Source organism: Myotis myotis, unplaced genomic scaffold, assembly GCF_014108235.1.
Source record: "Myotis myotis isolate mMyoMyo1 unplaced genomic scaffold, mMyoMyo1.p scaffold_m19_p_3, whole genome shotgun sequence".
NCBI classification, from domain to species: domain Eukaryota; kingdom Metazoa; phylum Chordata; class Mammalia; order Chiroptera; family Vespertilionidae; genus Myotis; species Myotis myotis.
Genome location: NW_023416335.1, coordinates 72,146,072 through 72,163,361, shown reverse-complemented (window position 1 = coordinate 72,163,361; position 17,290 = coordinate 72,146,072). Strand labels below are relative to the sequence as shown.

The 17,290-nt window shown below is 41.9% G+C and overlaps 1 protein-coding gene across 1 annotated transcript in view; it reads right to left on the bottom strand.

Annotated features, from left to right (window-relative positions):
- The window catches only part of DIAPH3 (diaphanous related formin 3), a 558,347-nt gene extending 545,166 nt beyond the window's left edge, over nucleotides 1–13,181 (bottom strand). The window contains exon 1 of the mRNA XM_036299517.1: nucleotides 12,939–13,181. Within this exon, the coding sequence (XP_036155410.1) occupies nucleotides 12,939–13,118 (180 nt within the window). The 5' untranslated portion in view covers nucleotides 13,119–13,181. The remainder of the gene's footprint in view (nucleotides 1–12,938) is intronic.
- Between the last annotated feature and the right edge of the window lie 4,109 nt (nucleotides 13,182–17,290).

Sequence of the window (17,290 nt, the reverse complement as noted above, 5' to 3'; positions counted from 1 at the left end):
CACAAATTTTCGTGCACCGGACCTCTAGTTAAAAAATAAAATAAAAATAGCTGTCACACTACTAGGTACTGTGCCCAAGCTACTGTAACATACACTACCTCAACTAATCCTCACAACAATCTATAAGTGTTGATACTGTAATTCTCTATTTCTTTTCACAAATAGGAAAACTGAGACACAGAAGTTAATTTGCCCAAGGACATACAGACATATTTTAATCCAGCCCAAGCCCTTTTTATCACAGTGGTTAGGGGTGGGGCTCAAAAGCCAGGTCCCTGGAGGAGCTTGAGTTGGCAAACTCAGTTCCCCAATGACCCAGATATAGTCTATGCCAGTGATGGCGAACCTTTTGAGCTCGGTGTGTCAGCATTTTGAAAAACCCTAACTTAACTCTGGTGCCGTGTCACATATAGAAATTTTTTGATATTTGCAACCATAATAAAACAAAGACTTATATTTTTGATATTTATTTTATATATTTAAATGCCATTTAACAAAGAAAAATCAACCAAAAAAATGAGTATGCGTGTCACCTCTGACATGCATGTCATAGGTTCGCCATCACTGGTCTATGCCCTCACCCACCACCACTGAAATCTTATCTAATAAAGAGGGAATATACAAATTGACAGTCATGCCATAATGGTCAAGATGGCTGCACCCACAGCAGAGGCAGGGATTCCATAACATAAAATGGCTGCGCCCACAGCGGAGGCCGAGTTCCCATAACGAGCCTCAACAAGCAATCTGCAGGGACCTGAGGCTGCACCCCGCCCGGCAGGGCTTGACAGGGGACCTCAGGCTACACCCCCCGCCCCAGCGCCAGGTCAGGCAACTTGAGGCCACACCCCCCACCCAGTGGGGTTTGACGGGGGTGGGGCCAGCCGGGTCTGTATCTAGCCCAGGGGTGGGCAAACTTTTTGACTCGAGGGCCACAATGGGTTCTTAAACTGGACCAGAGGGCCGGAACAAAAGCATGGATGGAGTGTTTGTGTGAACTAATACATGTTAACACTGCTGCTGGTGAAGGAGCGGAGGGGAGAGCAAGAGAACCCTCCGCTCTTTCGGCTCCGCGGGCCAGATAGAACAGCCAAACGATCCGGCCCACGGGCCGTAGTTTGCCCACGGCTGCTCTAGCCCAATGGGGGTGGGGCCGGCTGGGGCAGGGACTTGACTCAGGTTCCCGTGGCGCGCCCCAAACTCTGACAGGAGGAAAATTTTCATATACATTTTACTAATTTTCTTTCATCTCTGACACTTCTATTATAGAGAAAGGGCAAATAGCAATATTAAAATATTTCCTCTAATTTCCTTTTAATGTGCACGAATTTCGTGCACTGGGTCACTAGTCTTTTATAAAAAGAAATAGACATTTATGGTATATCAATAAGATTTAAATTTAAATTAATAATAAATAGATTGATTAATGAACCAGGAGGTGTAAGGTTACAAGAGTAATTTTACATACATTTTCAATTAACCAAGCATTCACATTCCTACTATAAGCTCAAGCCTATACCTGACACCACCAAGAAAGTGATTCCCAAAAGCTTACAACCACATGCATAAAGCAACCAAAAGCAGAATACAGATAACATATTAATAGGAACAGAAGAGAGGCTAAGTTAGAACATGGTTTTAATTGAAGAACGTCACGTTCTATAAAGAAATGAAACTATCACATTGAATTCCTGATTGCAGATTATATGCATTGTATTTTTCATGTTCATTTCTCAGGTTGTCAAAGTTTTTATTTGAAATGAATGTAATTGCCATTATATATTGCATTCTACCCAAGGTACAGATAAACAAAAACAGCTTAATAATATGATACAGTCCATAATTAATGTCACCAATTTGCAGTTCCTAGTTAAAAACTCAGTATTACAGAGTTTCATTTTATGATGCACAAATAAACATCCACCTTGGCAAAACGTAGCAATAACAAGATAAACTCCCCACATCCTGAGAAGATATTTCATAATAAAATTAGCCAAATAAATGCAGTATTATGGATCTTACAATTAGACTAACCCATGTACCTAAGAATTTCAAGAAATTCTATACCATAAACACAAAAGAGTCATGCACTTTTTTTTTCTTTTTTTTCTTTTTTTTTTTTTACTTCTAGAATGACCTAGGATTAGCAATAATTTCCTTGAAGAGAGTTGAACAGGCAGTTAGCTATCTTTGACCCATGTTGGTCTGACCAGGGTCTCAGCTACCTGGATATACCCAAGTCCCTCAGCAAACAGAATGCCCTAAGAACATACTTGAAAGGAAGAGGGAACTAGGATTCAATGTATTTAAGATGGGCTATGATGCTCAAAGACAGAGAGATAGAAAGATATTGTATATTAATTCCATCCACAGATCTATTTTTAGAGAAAAGAGATAGATATAACTAAAACAACAACAAAACTAATCAAATTTTTTCAAAAGCCCTTACCTCAAGGAAATGAAAAGCAAAGATTACAAGGAAATATTGATAGGAAGGGAGAAAAATGAAAATTTCAATAGGATTTATGAAGTTTCATTTCTGAAGCTTATTGGTTAGTGTATAGTGTTCTATACCTCTTTATTATAATAAAATATTTTAAAGATTGCAAGAAAAATGTTTATCCTCAGAAAACTACTTAGAAGTACTCTTTTGAAGCACACTGATACATCCTAAATATTTACTAATCACTTTTAATCCATCACTAGACAAAGGACTGAAGGTGCAAAACCTTTGCCTGGTTCAAATACTCTTCTAACTTCTTCATTTAAAGTGATCTCCAGATTCCTCAAACTGAGGCCTGCAGAACCCTTCCACAGACTCTCCAATTATATAAGAATTTTTAAATTGTGCATTTTCCCAGAATTATCTTAAACAGAAGTAATGTAAGTATATTCTGGACAATCTGAATGACCACTCTACAACCATGTTCTGGCAGGCACTATGGGTGGCCACACTTGCATTGGGTGTATACCAATATGGTGACAAGGGAAGGCCAAAACAACAGCATCATGCCACGTAGGTTTTTACAAGCCTCCTCCACTTGGGAAGTATTCAGTTCCAAATGGTTGCTCATAATTCCAAAACAACACTACTCAAGGAACCATGTTCCCAGAGCTGTGGAAACTTAAGAGAAAAATAAATATAGATGCTTGTAATCTTGACTCTGATTCCTTCTGCTCTTTTTTCAACAATTTCATACAATTTGCTAAAAAAGAAAGTTTACATATGGCTATTTTTTTTTTTATCATAAACAGGCTTATAAGAGTTCACACTTCACGCACAGCCTCAAGTCAAGACCTTGTGGAAAAGGCAGGTGATGCTCGAAGACAGGCCTGAGTGCCTGGATTAATTGCTCTGTACTTAGCTTCCTCAACCCCTGGGGTTCCATTTCCAGCCAAGAGTCAAGATGACAAACAGGAAATCATATGTATCTTTCCACTATTAAATCTAATAATGACAATTTCAGCTGAACATCATTGTCAATCACATTAAATTGATGTTACTGTTCATTTGAATTTTATTGCCTCTACTATTGCGTTGGAATATATATATAAATCTGTTTCGATCTTATGGTTATGAAAAGCCATAAGCACAAAGAGTTATACGTAATTTTATGTCTATACATACAAATATATGTAACATTTTTATTCTCATTCAAGTCCACACTGAAATATCACAGACTTTTTTCCTAAATTTGAGGTATTTCCTTTGTAGGTTTCTTTTTGTGAGTCTCATTGGTCCCAAGTTCCAGAGCTGTATGAGCTTCCTTAGAATAAAAACTGAGAACAGAATGACTTTGCCTCCACCACACCATGAGAAAAAAAGCCTGGCCCAATTAAGACTTTCTAGCATTAATAAATTTATTCAAATATTCAATGTAGTATTCCCAGTGCCATGAATTCCAGATAAAAATTATACTACTACTATTACTACTAATGAAGACAACAACAATCCTATAAATGGCAAAATTTACATGGAGTTTACTATTCTAGGCCCATCACATTAATTTTTAATCTTCCCACCAACTCCCTTTTACACATGAGCAAACAGAGGCACCGAGACTGGTTAAGTAACTTGCCCAAGTTCACACAACTGATAAGTGAAATAGCTAGGATTCAAGTCCTAAGAGTGGGATAAGTCAGTGCTCATTAATGTTATTCACAATGCCTCTTCTATGCCAAAAAAAAAAAAAAACTGTAAGAAAGGATGGCAGTGGATCTTTTTGCAGAATAAAATCTATGGCAAGCATTTCCAAGTAATTTTCATTAATTAGCTAGTAACCTGAATATTCTAGCACCAAAACTAACTTATTGAAACTCTTAAAATTCTCCCCTAAGTTAATAATAATGATTTGATTTGCTATTTGAGAAAATGATCCCCAATGGTAAGGTATTTCAATGCCACCATACTGCTAGTGAGAGAAAAGTTACCTTTAAAGATCCTGTTCAAAGAAAGCTATGCTTTGATCTTTAATATCCCATGAAGTAAAAGGTTATGCTTAATCTATATTTTATAGATCTAAAAGTCAAATTAGTTTCTGAGATAAACAAGTAGAGTGTGATGGTAAGCATATTCTGTAGCATTCATTTCACTCTTAGTTTGGAGGATACTATATGCTGAATTAAAGACAATTACAGTAGTGTAATACGTAGCAGTTTTTTCTTGCATTATTCTGCAAGCATAAACAAGTTATACACATGTTAATTTACATTGTACATAAAAAGCCAATTTTAAATCCAATTTATAAGGCAATAAATATATAAAAATTCTAGGACACAGCAATAAAGTTATGCCATAAAGTAGACTTAATTTGAGACAACAATAATAAAAACATGACAAATTTTAGCATTCTACCAACTACACAAAGGTGTTTCAGGTAACATCTGTTCAGAAGCAATTGCTACCAGACTAAATGAGATGCCAGTGTAATAAATGTATGTCAGTTTGCTTGCTTCATAATTAAAGACATGAGTCTTTGAAAAAAAGCAATTAAGCCATGCTCTAAATCTGAAATCATCCCTGTGTCCACCCCTTTTAACCCACAAAGAAAAGATCCAGAGTAATCCAGAAGTAATAAATACTATATCATCTACTTTCAGGAGCTAGTTGTACTCTCCAAAACCCAGTTGATATAATTGTTTCTTTTGAAAAAAAATCATATATTAAAGAATAACAAAACTTCATAGTCTCTATTAGGAAGAACAGAAAGTAAAAAAAAAAAATTAAGTCTGGGAAAATTCAGAGTAATTTACCTAGAAGACTGGCCTGAATAAAATAATTTTCCCTGCCCTGGCCAGGTGGCTCAGTTGGTTGGAGCATCAAAAGGTTGTGGGTTCAATTCCTGCTCAGGGCACATACCTAGGTTGTGGGCTTGATTCCTGGTAGGGGCTTATGGGAGGCAACAGATTCATGTTTCTTTCTCACATCCATATATATAAATATACATATAAATACACACACACACACACACACACACACACACACACACATCTATACTAATAAAGAGCTAATATGCTAATGGTCAATACGCTGTAACGGTAACAACCAGGTCATCAGCATATTAGCTGGGGCATTGCTCCAGATACGGGGCAGAAGCAGGGAAGTGCCCGGAGGCAGGACCATCCCATGCTGGGGAGGGCAAGGGTGAAGGCCCATAGCACCCTCCTCACCAGTCCTTCACCACCCACCGCTTGCACTCTGAGTGCCCCGTGGCCCACCTGCCAAGGGAAGGAGCACAGCGCAGCAGGCGGGAGGCTTCCACGCTCTCCTCCAGTGCCATGACAGGGTTGATACGCCGCGTTGCTCTGGAGATGGGGCGGAAGCAGGGAGGTGGCCAGAGAAGTTGGGACCAGCCCTAGGCAACTTGAGGGACTGAGGGCGGGGCTTGAAGCGGCCAGAGAAGGCCAGAGCGTTTGGGGGCTGGGCCAGGCGTGCTGGAGCTCTACATGGAGAGGTTGGGTGTCAAGGCAGGGCTGCAGATGAGTGGGCAGTGCCACACGATTTCGAATCGCGCACTGGGCTCCTAGTATAGCCTATATAATAAAAGGCTAACCTGCAAATCAATCGAGCGGTGGAATGACTGGTCGCTATGATGCACACTGACCACCAGGGGGCAGACGCTCAGCGCAGGAGCTGTCCCCTAGTGGTCAGTGCACTCCCACAGGGGGAGTGCCACTCAGCCAGAAGCTGGGCTCACAGCTGGCAAGCGCAGCGGCGGTGGCAGGAGCCTCTCTTGCCTCTGAGGCAGCGCTAAGAATGCCTGACTGCCGGCTTAGGCCTGCTCCCCGTGGGTTCCTGCACCGTGAGAGGGCTCAGGCCAGGCTGAGGGACCACCGCCCCCACCCCCTCCCCAGTGCACAAATTTTGTGCACCGGGCCTCTAAAAGATATATATATATATATATATATATATATATATATATATTTATATTTTACTAGGACATATTTTTATATATCTTCCTTCCCCTCTCTCTAAAATCAATAAACATATCCTCAAGTGAGAATTAAAAATAATAATAATAATAATTTTACCTTATGAAGGTTTCAGTGTTTGATGGGTTAGGTCAGTGGTTGGCAAACTGCGGCCCCTTGAGTGTGGCTCTTCCACAAAATACCACATGCGGACGCGCACGTACAGTGCGATTGAAACTTCGTGGCCACACTCAAGGGACTAAGGAGCCGCATGTGGCTCGCGAGCCGCAGTTTGCTGACCACTGGGTTAGGTGGAATATGACTTGAATAAAACTCAGGTGCCTAAAGCCTTCAACAAAGAATATTACCTCCAATTCTTGACTCATTAACTCTAGGACAACTGAAAACATCACTTTAGCTACAGACTCCAAGAAGAAGTAAATTCAAAAAAGGGCACAGAGACATCACCTCCATCTTTTCTCAGCTTTCTAGCAATTATGAAAATGACACAACAGCCCTGGCCGGTGTGACTCAATTGGTTGGGTGTTGTCCCATGAACGAGAAAGTCACAGGTTCAATTACTGGTCAGGGTACATGGCCGCCCAGGCTCCATCCCAGTAGGGGGCATCCAGGAGGCTGGTAGATGTTTCTCTCTCACCAATTTTTCTCTCTCCCTCTCCCTTCCACTCTCTCTAAAATAAACAAAAACATTTTTTTTAAATGATACAGCAGACCAATATGAGTGATGGTTCTTGCTGTTATTCCAGAGGACCAAACTGTGGTTATCTTATACTCTCCCAAATCACAAACCTTCCAAAGTAAAACACTACAAGAAAGAGATTTAAGTGAGTCTAAGTGTTCTCCTGCAACATACATTTTTAACCTGTTAAACTAAACCTTTCAACATGGTCACCCTGGAAACTATGCCTGCTGTTGTCTCCTATGCTGCTATGACAAATTATCACAAAGTTGATGGCTTGAAACAAAAATGGTGTCCCTCAGTTCTGGAGGCCAGATGTCCAACATCAGACTCACTGAGCTGAAATCAAAGTGTCTCCTGCTGGAGGCTCATGGGAGAATGGTTCCTTGTCCCTTCCAGCGTCTTTGGTTTGTGGCTGCCAACACCAATCCCTGCCTTATAGTCACACTTCCTTCTCCTCTTCTGTGATCAAATCTTCCTCTGCCTCCCTCTTATAAGGATACTAGAAAGCCAGCACCCCGAAATCCTATGGCCCTGCCCACCCAAGCGCACCTTCCCTCACTCACAGCCCCCCCCACCCGCGAGGTCTTTGGTCCTTACAGTGTTAGCGCCACGGGCTTTTTATTTATTTATTTTTTTAAATATACTCTTATTGATTTCAGAGAGGAAAGGAGAGGGTTAGAGAGATAGAAACATCAATGATGAGAGAGAATCATTGACCGGCTGCTTACTGCATGCCCCCTACTAGGGATCAAGCCTGAAACCCAGGCATGTGCCCTTAGCCTGAATTGAACCTGGGACCCGCCCCCGGTCTGCAGGCCGATGCTCTACCCACTGAGCCAAACCGGCGAGGGCGGGCCATGGGCTTTTTATATAGAGAGATACAAGTTTGCATTTAGGGCCCATTCTTGATAATCCAAGATAATCTCATTATTAAACCCTTAATTTAATCATACCTCAAAGTCCTTTTTTGGAACATTGACAGGTTCTGGGGATTAGGGTGTGAATATCTTTGGGGGTAGGGGTCATTATTCAGCCTGCCACAGCTGCCTCCAAATAAACCCAAAGCAATTAGGCCAGCATGTGCTAATCTCTTCAAGCCTACTGTGATTTTAACTACAGTCAAATTCTCAGTACAATAAACAAAAGTTCTCCAACATAATACCCCTTCACCCTCACAAACAGCCTATAACCAGGAAATTGCTAATTCTATATTCCTTAAAGGCATTACTAACTACTGTTAATGGTTCCTGAATGAAAAAAGGAGCAGTAGAGATTAAAACTCCCTCCCAAGAGCATGGAAGAGCAAAGACAATTTGCCTGGGTTCAAATTCCAGTCTCACCAACTGGCAGCTATGTCACCTAAAGCAATTTAACCTCTGTCCCCAGTTTTCCCATCCAGCAAACAAAGCCAATAATCTACTTCATAGCATTATTGTACGCATTAAAGGAGTTGATATTTGTAAATCACCTAGAACTGTGCTTGACTCACTCATAACTGTTATTACTAATGATGCCCAAACACTGCAGACATACAGATATTAATGGACAGGGTGAAAAATCTCTCACAACCAAAACTGTAATGATATAATTAAGCAATAATTAACACCCTATCCAATGGAAACCATAAGATTAGATGAAAGTTTTACACTAAAGGCTGTAAGAACTTTTAAAGGATATTCCTAATTAAAAAGAGCTACTCTGCCAAGTTGGGTTACCAAACTTACAGGCCTCCTTTCAAGACTGTCCCACATCCTAGAGATAGAGACCTCTCCAGAAGCCACAAATCCTGCTCTCACTCTGGATCTGGTGGCCGCTGCTGTGTGTACCATGTGTCTCTAAGAGTGGTGAGAGGTGGGAATGGAGTGCCCATATCACTGAAAGGCAACAGCTTTGTTTTGTTCTAGAAAGGAAGCAGGTGCAGGTACTAAGGATGTGGCCTAGGGCAGGTACCAAGCTTAATGGCCCTACTGAATTCTATCTACTTTTACAGTCTTCACCTGGGTACCTGCCTTGTCCTCTCAGCCTCGAGTTTGTATCCTGTCCCCTAGTAACTATCCCAGCATCTCAATACTCACTGCTTACCTATTTTCTACAGAAGGCAAGCTGGTTAGTTCATAAACAGCCCAAAAGCAGTTGATTCATTGTACAGCCATTTACAATAGACTAATCTCTACTATTTACACATATCTATGGGGAGCAGCCCTATACTATAAACTTTTATACACAATTCAAAAGTAACTTGAGGCCCACAACTATACATTCGGTAGAAAACAAAGATCTGTCTGCTTTATCGGGGCTCAAAGTAAACCAGGGTTTCAGTGAGCAGGGTTTCAGAACTCCTGCCGTCTTAAACTAAGCCAGGACCAGCTTGCAGCTTTGTAGAGTATGCAAAATACAAACACCCAAATCATCACTGCTCCAGTCACAACTTACATTACTTGTCCTACTCAAAAGCAGCTGCCCAGGCAACTAGGTGACCTAATGACTAGCAGTGATGGCGAACCTTTTGAGCTCGGCGTGTCAGCAGTTTGAAAAACCCTAACTTAACTCTGGTGTCGTGTCACATATAGAAATTTTTTGATATTTGCAACCATAGTAAAACAAAGACTTATATTTTTGATATTTATTTTATATATTTAAATGCCATATAACAAAGAAAAATCAACCAAAAAAATGAGTTCACGTGTCACCTCTGACACACATGTCATAGAACCTACAACCAAGATTACTTTATCCAGCAAAGCTATCATTCAGAATTGAAGGTCAGATAAAGAGCTTCACAGATAAGGAAAAGCTAAAGGAGTTCATCACCACCAAACCAGTATTATATGAAATGCTGAAAGGTATCCTTTAAGAAGAGGAAGAGGAAGAAAAAGGTAAAGATACAAATTATGAAAAACAAATACACATCTATCAACAAGTGAATCTAAAAATCAAGTGAATAAATAATCTGATGAACAGAATAAACTGGTGATTATAATAGAATCAGGGGCATAGAAAGGGAGTGGACTGACTATTCTTGGGAGGGGGAAAGGGGTGTGGGGGATGCGGGAAGAGACTGGACAAAAATCGTGCACCTATGGATGAGGACAGTGGGGAAGGGGGTGAGGGCAAGGGGTGGGTGGAAGGAAGCTATGGGGGGGAAAAAGAGGAACTGTAATAATCTGAACCAGGGGTCCTCAAACTTTTTAAACCGGGGGCCAGTTCACTGTTCCTCAGACCATTGGAGGGCCGGACTATAGTTTTAAAAAAAAACTATGAACAAATTCCTATGCACACTGCACATATCTTATTTTAAAGTAAAAAAACAAAACGGGAACAAATACAATATTTGTATTTGCATGTGGCCCTTGGGCCGTAGTTTGAGGACCCCTGATCTGAACAATAAAGATTTAATTAAAAAAAAAAAAAAGATCAACAAGCACAGGAGAGAGAGCAAGCCACCACTGAGTTCAAGTCAATGTAGACAGTCCAAAGATTGCACATACCAGGACTGTCAAATAAGGAAGAAGAGCTAAGTAAGAAAGGCCTAAAGAAATAAGAAACAGAACTTTGAAGAATGACCAGGCAGATATGAAAAAGAAGTAAATGAAACTTATAGAAATAAAAAATAATTGATAAACTCAAATGAAACAATCTACAGATTAGACATAGTTGACAACAAAATTAGTGAAATGGAAAATATATCTAAAGAAGTAACTGTAGCAGTGGGAACTGTAACCCACCCCACCATTTATTTGACATTGTTTCTGTAAATGCTAACTCTAACTCGGCATGTTTGTGTAAGAATCCTAAGAACTAACTTCAGAAGATACAGAGCCCGACATTCCGGAGATTTGCTGAGCTTCAACCATAGAAGCAGGATGATGCAGAACTAGGATGACGCACACCAAACCATTACGTGACCAGCTGTGAGATCCTTATCGGAATGGACTGTGCTGGCCTGCATGCACAGAACCTTTCCACTCCCTCCCCTTGATTTCTTTGTTCTGCTTTCCCTCCTCCTTCTTATAAAAACCTCTGCCTGCACTAAGATGTGGAGATGAGCTTTGTGCCAAGAGTCCCGCATCTCCTCAGGTGACTGACACTTGAATAAAACCTTTTTCTCCCTTTCTCACTAGCATCTGTCTCACGAGTTTAGTTTCAGGGGGCAGACAGTCAAACCTTGGTTCTGGTTACATTACCATGTAAGCAAGAATCTAAATTAGTCCGGCCGGTGTGGCTCAGTGGTTGAGCATCATGGCCAGGAGGTCACAGTTCAATTCCAGGTCACGGCACAAGCCCAAGTTGAGGGCCTGATCCCCAGTAGGGGGTACGCAGGAGGCAGCTAATCAATGATTCTCATCAGTGATGTTTCTTGCTCTTTCTCCCTCTCTAAAGTCAATAAAAATATATCTTTTTGAAAAAGAATCTAAATTAGTTTCAGAGATTATAAAGGGCCCAAATTACTTCTAAATTAATTATGGAGTCATTATTCAAATAAGACTCCTATCTAAAAACACTATTTTAGATGTTTATTAGTTTTAGAGCTTAAATATATTGTTTTGTGTTCATCTTCACAATAACCCTTTCCACACACCTAAGAAATGAAAAACAGCAGACTACTAGAATCCAAATCACCTGACATTAATTTAGGTTTTGTTTTCATTACATCCTTGCTCCAAAGGAGTCACAGAAACTTACACCTTGTGTATTCTGGAGCACAGGAGTCAGAGACAAAATGGAATGACTTTTTAACCAAGAGAGCAAACTATTAAAGGAAGAACAGCTGTTGCCCCATTGGATTCTTCTCATATTGGGTAGAATGTTTCATTGCCATTTTAACCCTATCCTATTTATTCCTCAACTCTGTCAAATAACAATCAACAACACATTTGATCCTCCTGTAAAATCCCACCATTCCTCTGGGCATCTTGATGATTAATTTAGCATAATTAATCCATCTTGTCTCTCATTGCCAGTATTCTGCTACATCTCAGAGCTCTGCTCCCAGTTTGACTCAATTATCACTTTTAACTGTTATAATTAGCAAGTCACTCCTCGTCCACAAATTTTTATTCTCTAATCTGTGTATCCTAACTTAAATTCCTAACGATATATTTGTTCACAGAAGGCACATTCTGTACTGATAATTTCACCTATGAATAAAACAAATGTTTTTCCATACGCTTAAGTAAAATGGAGGGGTCAGTATTAAATTTTCAATCCTGTTGGTCTCAACCCAAATCTATCAATACTCTAAGTCACTTATTTACACAGAAACACACACCGAACTGTCACCACTGCCCATTCTTCCACTAGTTGATATCAACAAGAAGATTTACAAGACACTCCCCTTGGTTGTTACAGTGAATAATAAGGGCAGCAATCGGAATAGCGAGTTTCAAAAACTTGGACTTCTTTCCACTCTGAACATTCTTTAGCGATGACCGCATGGCCCCGCCCAAGTTTTATAACGAGCTGTTTCGACTTGGAAAATTGTATCTAGCTTAAAACGTTTTTCTTGGATTGAAATATTAAGCAGGAAAAAATACCTAAAGTTCAGTTTGATATGTCTCTTACCCTCAGATGCTAGGGGTACCCACCTACAAGGCGTCAATACATAAACCTGTGAACGGCCTTGAGAAATTCGGGGCAACACAACAATCAGTGTATGTCGGAGGATCCAAACAGAAGGAACCGTGTCGCCGTATAAAGTACTGGCAGCGCTGGAAACTAGAACAAAACTCAGCCCCCAGGCCCTGCAGGCCCGCCCGCTTCAGAGAAATGGCAGGGGACTGTCACCCGCAGGAGCCGCCCCACCCCGGCCCCACGTGAAACTTACAAATTTGGGGCGTTTCTCTCCAGGCCCCTCGGGGCCGCGGGGCGGCGGGGGGTGCTGGGGGCCCTTCCTGCGCGGCACCCTGCCGTCCCGGCAGCCGCGGAGCGAGGCAGAGGAGGGGTAGGGGGCCCCGGCGGCGGAGCCCTGCGGCGGGTGGTGCAGCCGCGGCCGGTGCCGATCCATCTTCCTCGCAGCTCCGGGCACAGACAGAGGCGGCCGCTCAGCAGGTCGGGAGAGAGGAGCCTGAGGACCCTGCGCGACTGGCCTCCGGGTTCCGCCGCCCAGGTCTGCAGGCAGGACCAGCCCAACCGCTGCTGCTGGGGCCGCCGCCGCCAACACATCCGAAAACTCCCGCCACCGCGGCCCTCGCGGGAACCCACCAATCCCGCGCCGCGAGAGCACTGACCCGCCCAGGACACGCCCCTTCCGGGCACAAAGAAGTACGATTGGCTGTGCGGTCCGCTCCTTTGACCACTCAGCCCTTCGGCGGGTTCTGGCGCAGCGGGTCCGGCACGGGGCGGAGCCGGGTTGGAGCGCTGAGCGCCCACCCGCAGTCACCTGTCTGGTTGGGTTGGAATTTGGAGGACGGGGTTCCCTCGAACCCGGAAAGCAGGCGAGACCCGCACCGCCCCGCCACTGGTGCGGCTCTGGAATGTGAAATCGTCTGCTAACGTTTTTTGCAGGTCTGTGTGAAGGTCACTGGTCAAAGTAGTTCAAGGATCTCTGCTTGAAGGGGTGCCAGGCGGGAGAGAACCACAGCGCCCCAACCGCTAAAAAAATAAAATAAAAATAGCTTCCTCCACATATTTACTGAGCGACTGCTGAGAGCCTAGGTGCTTGGAGCCCGCTTGGGTGGCAGAGGGGCCACCAAAAGTCCAAAAGTGCTAGGTCACGCCCCATGGAACTGACATGACAATCTAATGTGGTTCCCAATCCTTACAACAAAATAACGAGAATGTTATAGCAGCTTTAAAAGTTCATTGAGAACTAAGGCCCAAGATACTAAATCCCGGAGCAGATCCGGAAAGGTGAAAGGAAGAATGCATAGACTTTAGGCAGAAAAGAGTGGTGGGGTAATTAGATAAAAGGCATTCCAAGCAGGAGGAAGTTGCACGAATAATGAAGGCCTTGAGCTAAAACCGTGCGAAAGAATTTGTTGTGTGTACCGATGGCCAAATCGCAAGGCTAAAGCACTTTTCCCACTCATCAGAGTGCGTTGTCCCCTTACAAGTCGTCCTTTACTTTTGACTCTTTCCTTAAGTTATCCATCTCTTGACTCCCTGGAGGTGATGTGAGCCAAGATCCTGGTAAACACGCAGTACTGATTTGGGTTCAGGAAACAACCCTAGCAACTCTGGGATATTAGCACAGAGGTTTAGAAAATAGGACTTAGTTCCAACTAAGTCTTGACACTGCAGTTTTGGGTTTTAGCTTGGTTTTGATGTTTGTTTTTATTGTACCAGACTTTCTATGCTAATCTCTGTCCTCAAAGAGTACCTAATCTTCAGGAGAAAATCCAGGAGAGTTCCTAATGTCTTGATGACTTGCAACCCAGATGCAAGTTTTTTTCCTGTCATTGACTAGATATGTAATGTTGGAGATGATGTTGAACTTTCTTTGCCGTTCCATCTGAAAAAAAGAGGATAATCCTATATAAAAAAGTGTAATATGCAAATTGACCATCACTCCAACACACAAGATGGCCACCCCAATGTGGACACAAGATGGCCTGCAGGGGAGGGCAGTTAGGGGCAACCAGGACAGCAGGGGAGGACAGTTGGGTGGGACCCAGGTCAGCAGGGAAGGGCTGTTAGGGGCGACCAGGCTGGCAGGGGAGGGCTGTTAGGGGCAATCAGTCTGGCAGGGGAGCATTTAGGCGTCGATCAGGCTGGCAGGCAGAAGCAGTTAGGGGCAATCAGGCAGGCAGGCAGGCAAGCGGTTGGGAGCCAACAGTTCTGGATTGTGAGAGGGATCCCAGATTGGAGAGGGTGCAGGCTGGGCTGAGGGACACCACCCCCCCGGAACAAATTTCATGCACCAGGCCTCTAGTCTATACTAATAAAAGGGTAGTATGCTAATTAGACCGGACATCCTTCCAAAGCCAGGGCTTCGAGGGAAGCCTGGGTGCCATAGGGAAGCCAGTGCCAGGAGCAAGGGGAAGGAAGGCCTACTCTTGCATGAATTTTGTGCATCAAGCCTCTAATAATAATGCCTAACAAATGCATATTGTCAGGCTTAAATGAGATAGCATATGTAAAGTTCTTAGAGGTGTCTGTGAAAGCCCCTCCCACCAGAGACCACCAGGAGGAAAGCAGGTAGTTGAACAAGTGCAGTTTATTTACTCACATGGAATGAGAACATGCACTATGGGGAAACATGGGCTTTCTCAGTAAGAAGGAACCAGAAAGGACTTGAATGATTTCAACTTTACTTAGGTGATTTTGGAAAACTGCTCAGAAACAGAGTGGGGAGGGTTACTCTGGATTCCTGTGCTGTCAGGTATGGGGACAATTCAATGATTGGGTATCTTAAATCTTATCTAGAAGGATGACAGGCTAAAGAATGAGGCTAAAGCTATAACTGATAAAGCAGAAGCAGTCATTCATAGTATCAGGAAAAGGGGGTGTTTGGTATTTTGTGATTTTCATTGACCTTGTTATTGTCTGTGCTTAGACAAAGTTAGCAGTCTTTTTCTGTCTCCCTTCACGGTCAGAGCGACGTTATCTGGTGTTGGTGTTCTGTAAGTTTCATTATGTCCATGAGGAGAACAACATGGCCTAGCCGTGAGTGTCAGACCAGCTTCTAAAAACACTGAGGCTTTAGCTCTAGGTGTCAAACTAATTCCCTGGTGTCGAGGACTGCTCTTTTCTTTCTCATGTTCTTTGCATGCCGAAGGTACTAAATATAAATAAGCAGGAGCTATTATAATTAACTTTCAAGCTTTACATAGAGCTTGCTAAAATTTTTCATATAGAAATTCTTTGCAATGGCAATGTACCTGTGAAAATAATACCTTTTCACAAACTTTGTCAAAGTTTTACATTTTAAAGTACTTTTTATATGTGTTTATTATTTAAACTTCACAAGAACATGCCCCTCATTCTGATGCCCCAACAAGGAGATGGTATACCCCAATGAGTCAACAATTTTAGAAATGCCACTTGTGCAAGGCTCAGCACATAGGGCTGGGACAAAGTTGAATGAGACAAAAGGCAAGCCTAAGGAAGCTTGGAATCCAGAAATGTTCTTTCCTTTATGATGTCTGTGTAGTCCGAACATCAGACAATTATTAATGTAATCCTTGTGAAAGTTCACTCGTTATGACTCTACAAGAAGGTTTTGAAAAGTTGAGGGAAGAGATGGATCATTCCCAGTTAATTTTTATAACATAAAAAATAGCTTTCTAAGATACCTTTTTATCTTCATCAGATTGGCAAATATTATGAAGTCCCATGTTACCAACTTTTGGCCAAGATGTAGGGATTCCTACATAGATGGTGAGAGTGCAAAACTAGTACCACCACTTTAGCACCTTGGTAATACCTAGTAAAGGCAAAAGTGCATGTTCCTATGACACAGCAATTCCATGTCTAGATTTCTCCCTGGAGAAGCCCAAAGACACCCATACAAAGATATGTCTTGAACACTTTGTAATAGCAAAAAGGGGTAAACTCTTTAACCATCTTGTAGTCAGGGAAAGAATAAAATACATGGAGGTACCATTATACAGTAGAACCCTATCCTGCATTAAAAATAAGTAAACTGGCCTCCGTGTGGGTGAATCTCAAAAATAAAGAGAAAAATCACATATATATTTATACACAGTAAATATAAATGTGTGTGTGTGTGTGTGTGTGTAATAACATTACAAAAACAAAAGGGGAATATACACAACAACCTCACCTACTTCCAGAGAGGAAAAAAAGAAAGAGCAAGGCATTAAAACTGAACCTTTACAGCCAAAGTATCTAAAAGTGTTTCATGTATTAAAAGAGAAAGATTTGAAGTCTAACAAAATGTTAACACATATTTAGTCTCAGTGGTGGGTACATTTGTGTCTTTATTATTTTCTGTAATTTCTGTTCATTGGAAATGTTTCATATCGAGTTTTTAATAAAATATACAAATTAACAAGAGATATAAGAACTTTAGAGAGAGCTTCCTTACTCTTCCTATTCCTTCAGAAAATCTTAGTGTAAATTTTTGATAGCTCAGTAATGGCATTGAGACCACAATGAGCTATCAAATTCATGTAAGGAAAACATGAAATAATTTATTTTTAGGATGCCATTAAGTTTTTAAAAAATTTTTAATCTGAGTAATAAAACCTATTTCCTCCCCTCTACCCTGTCTTT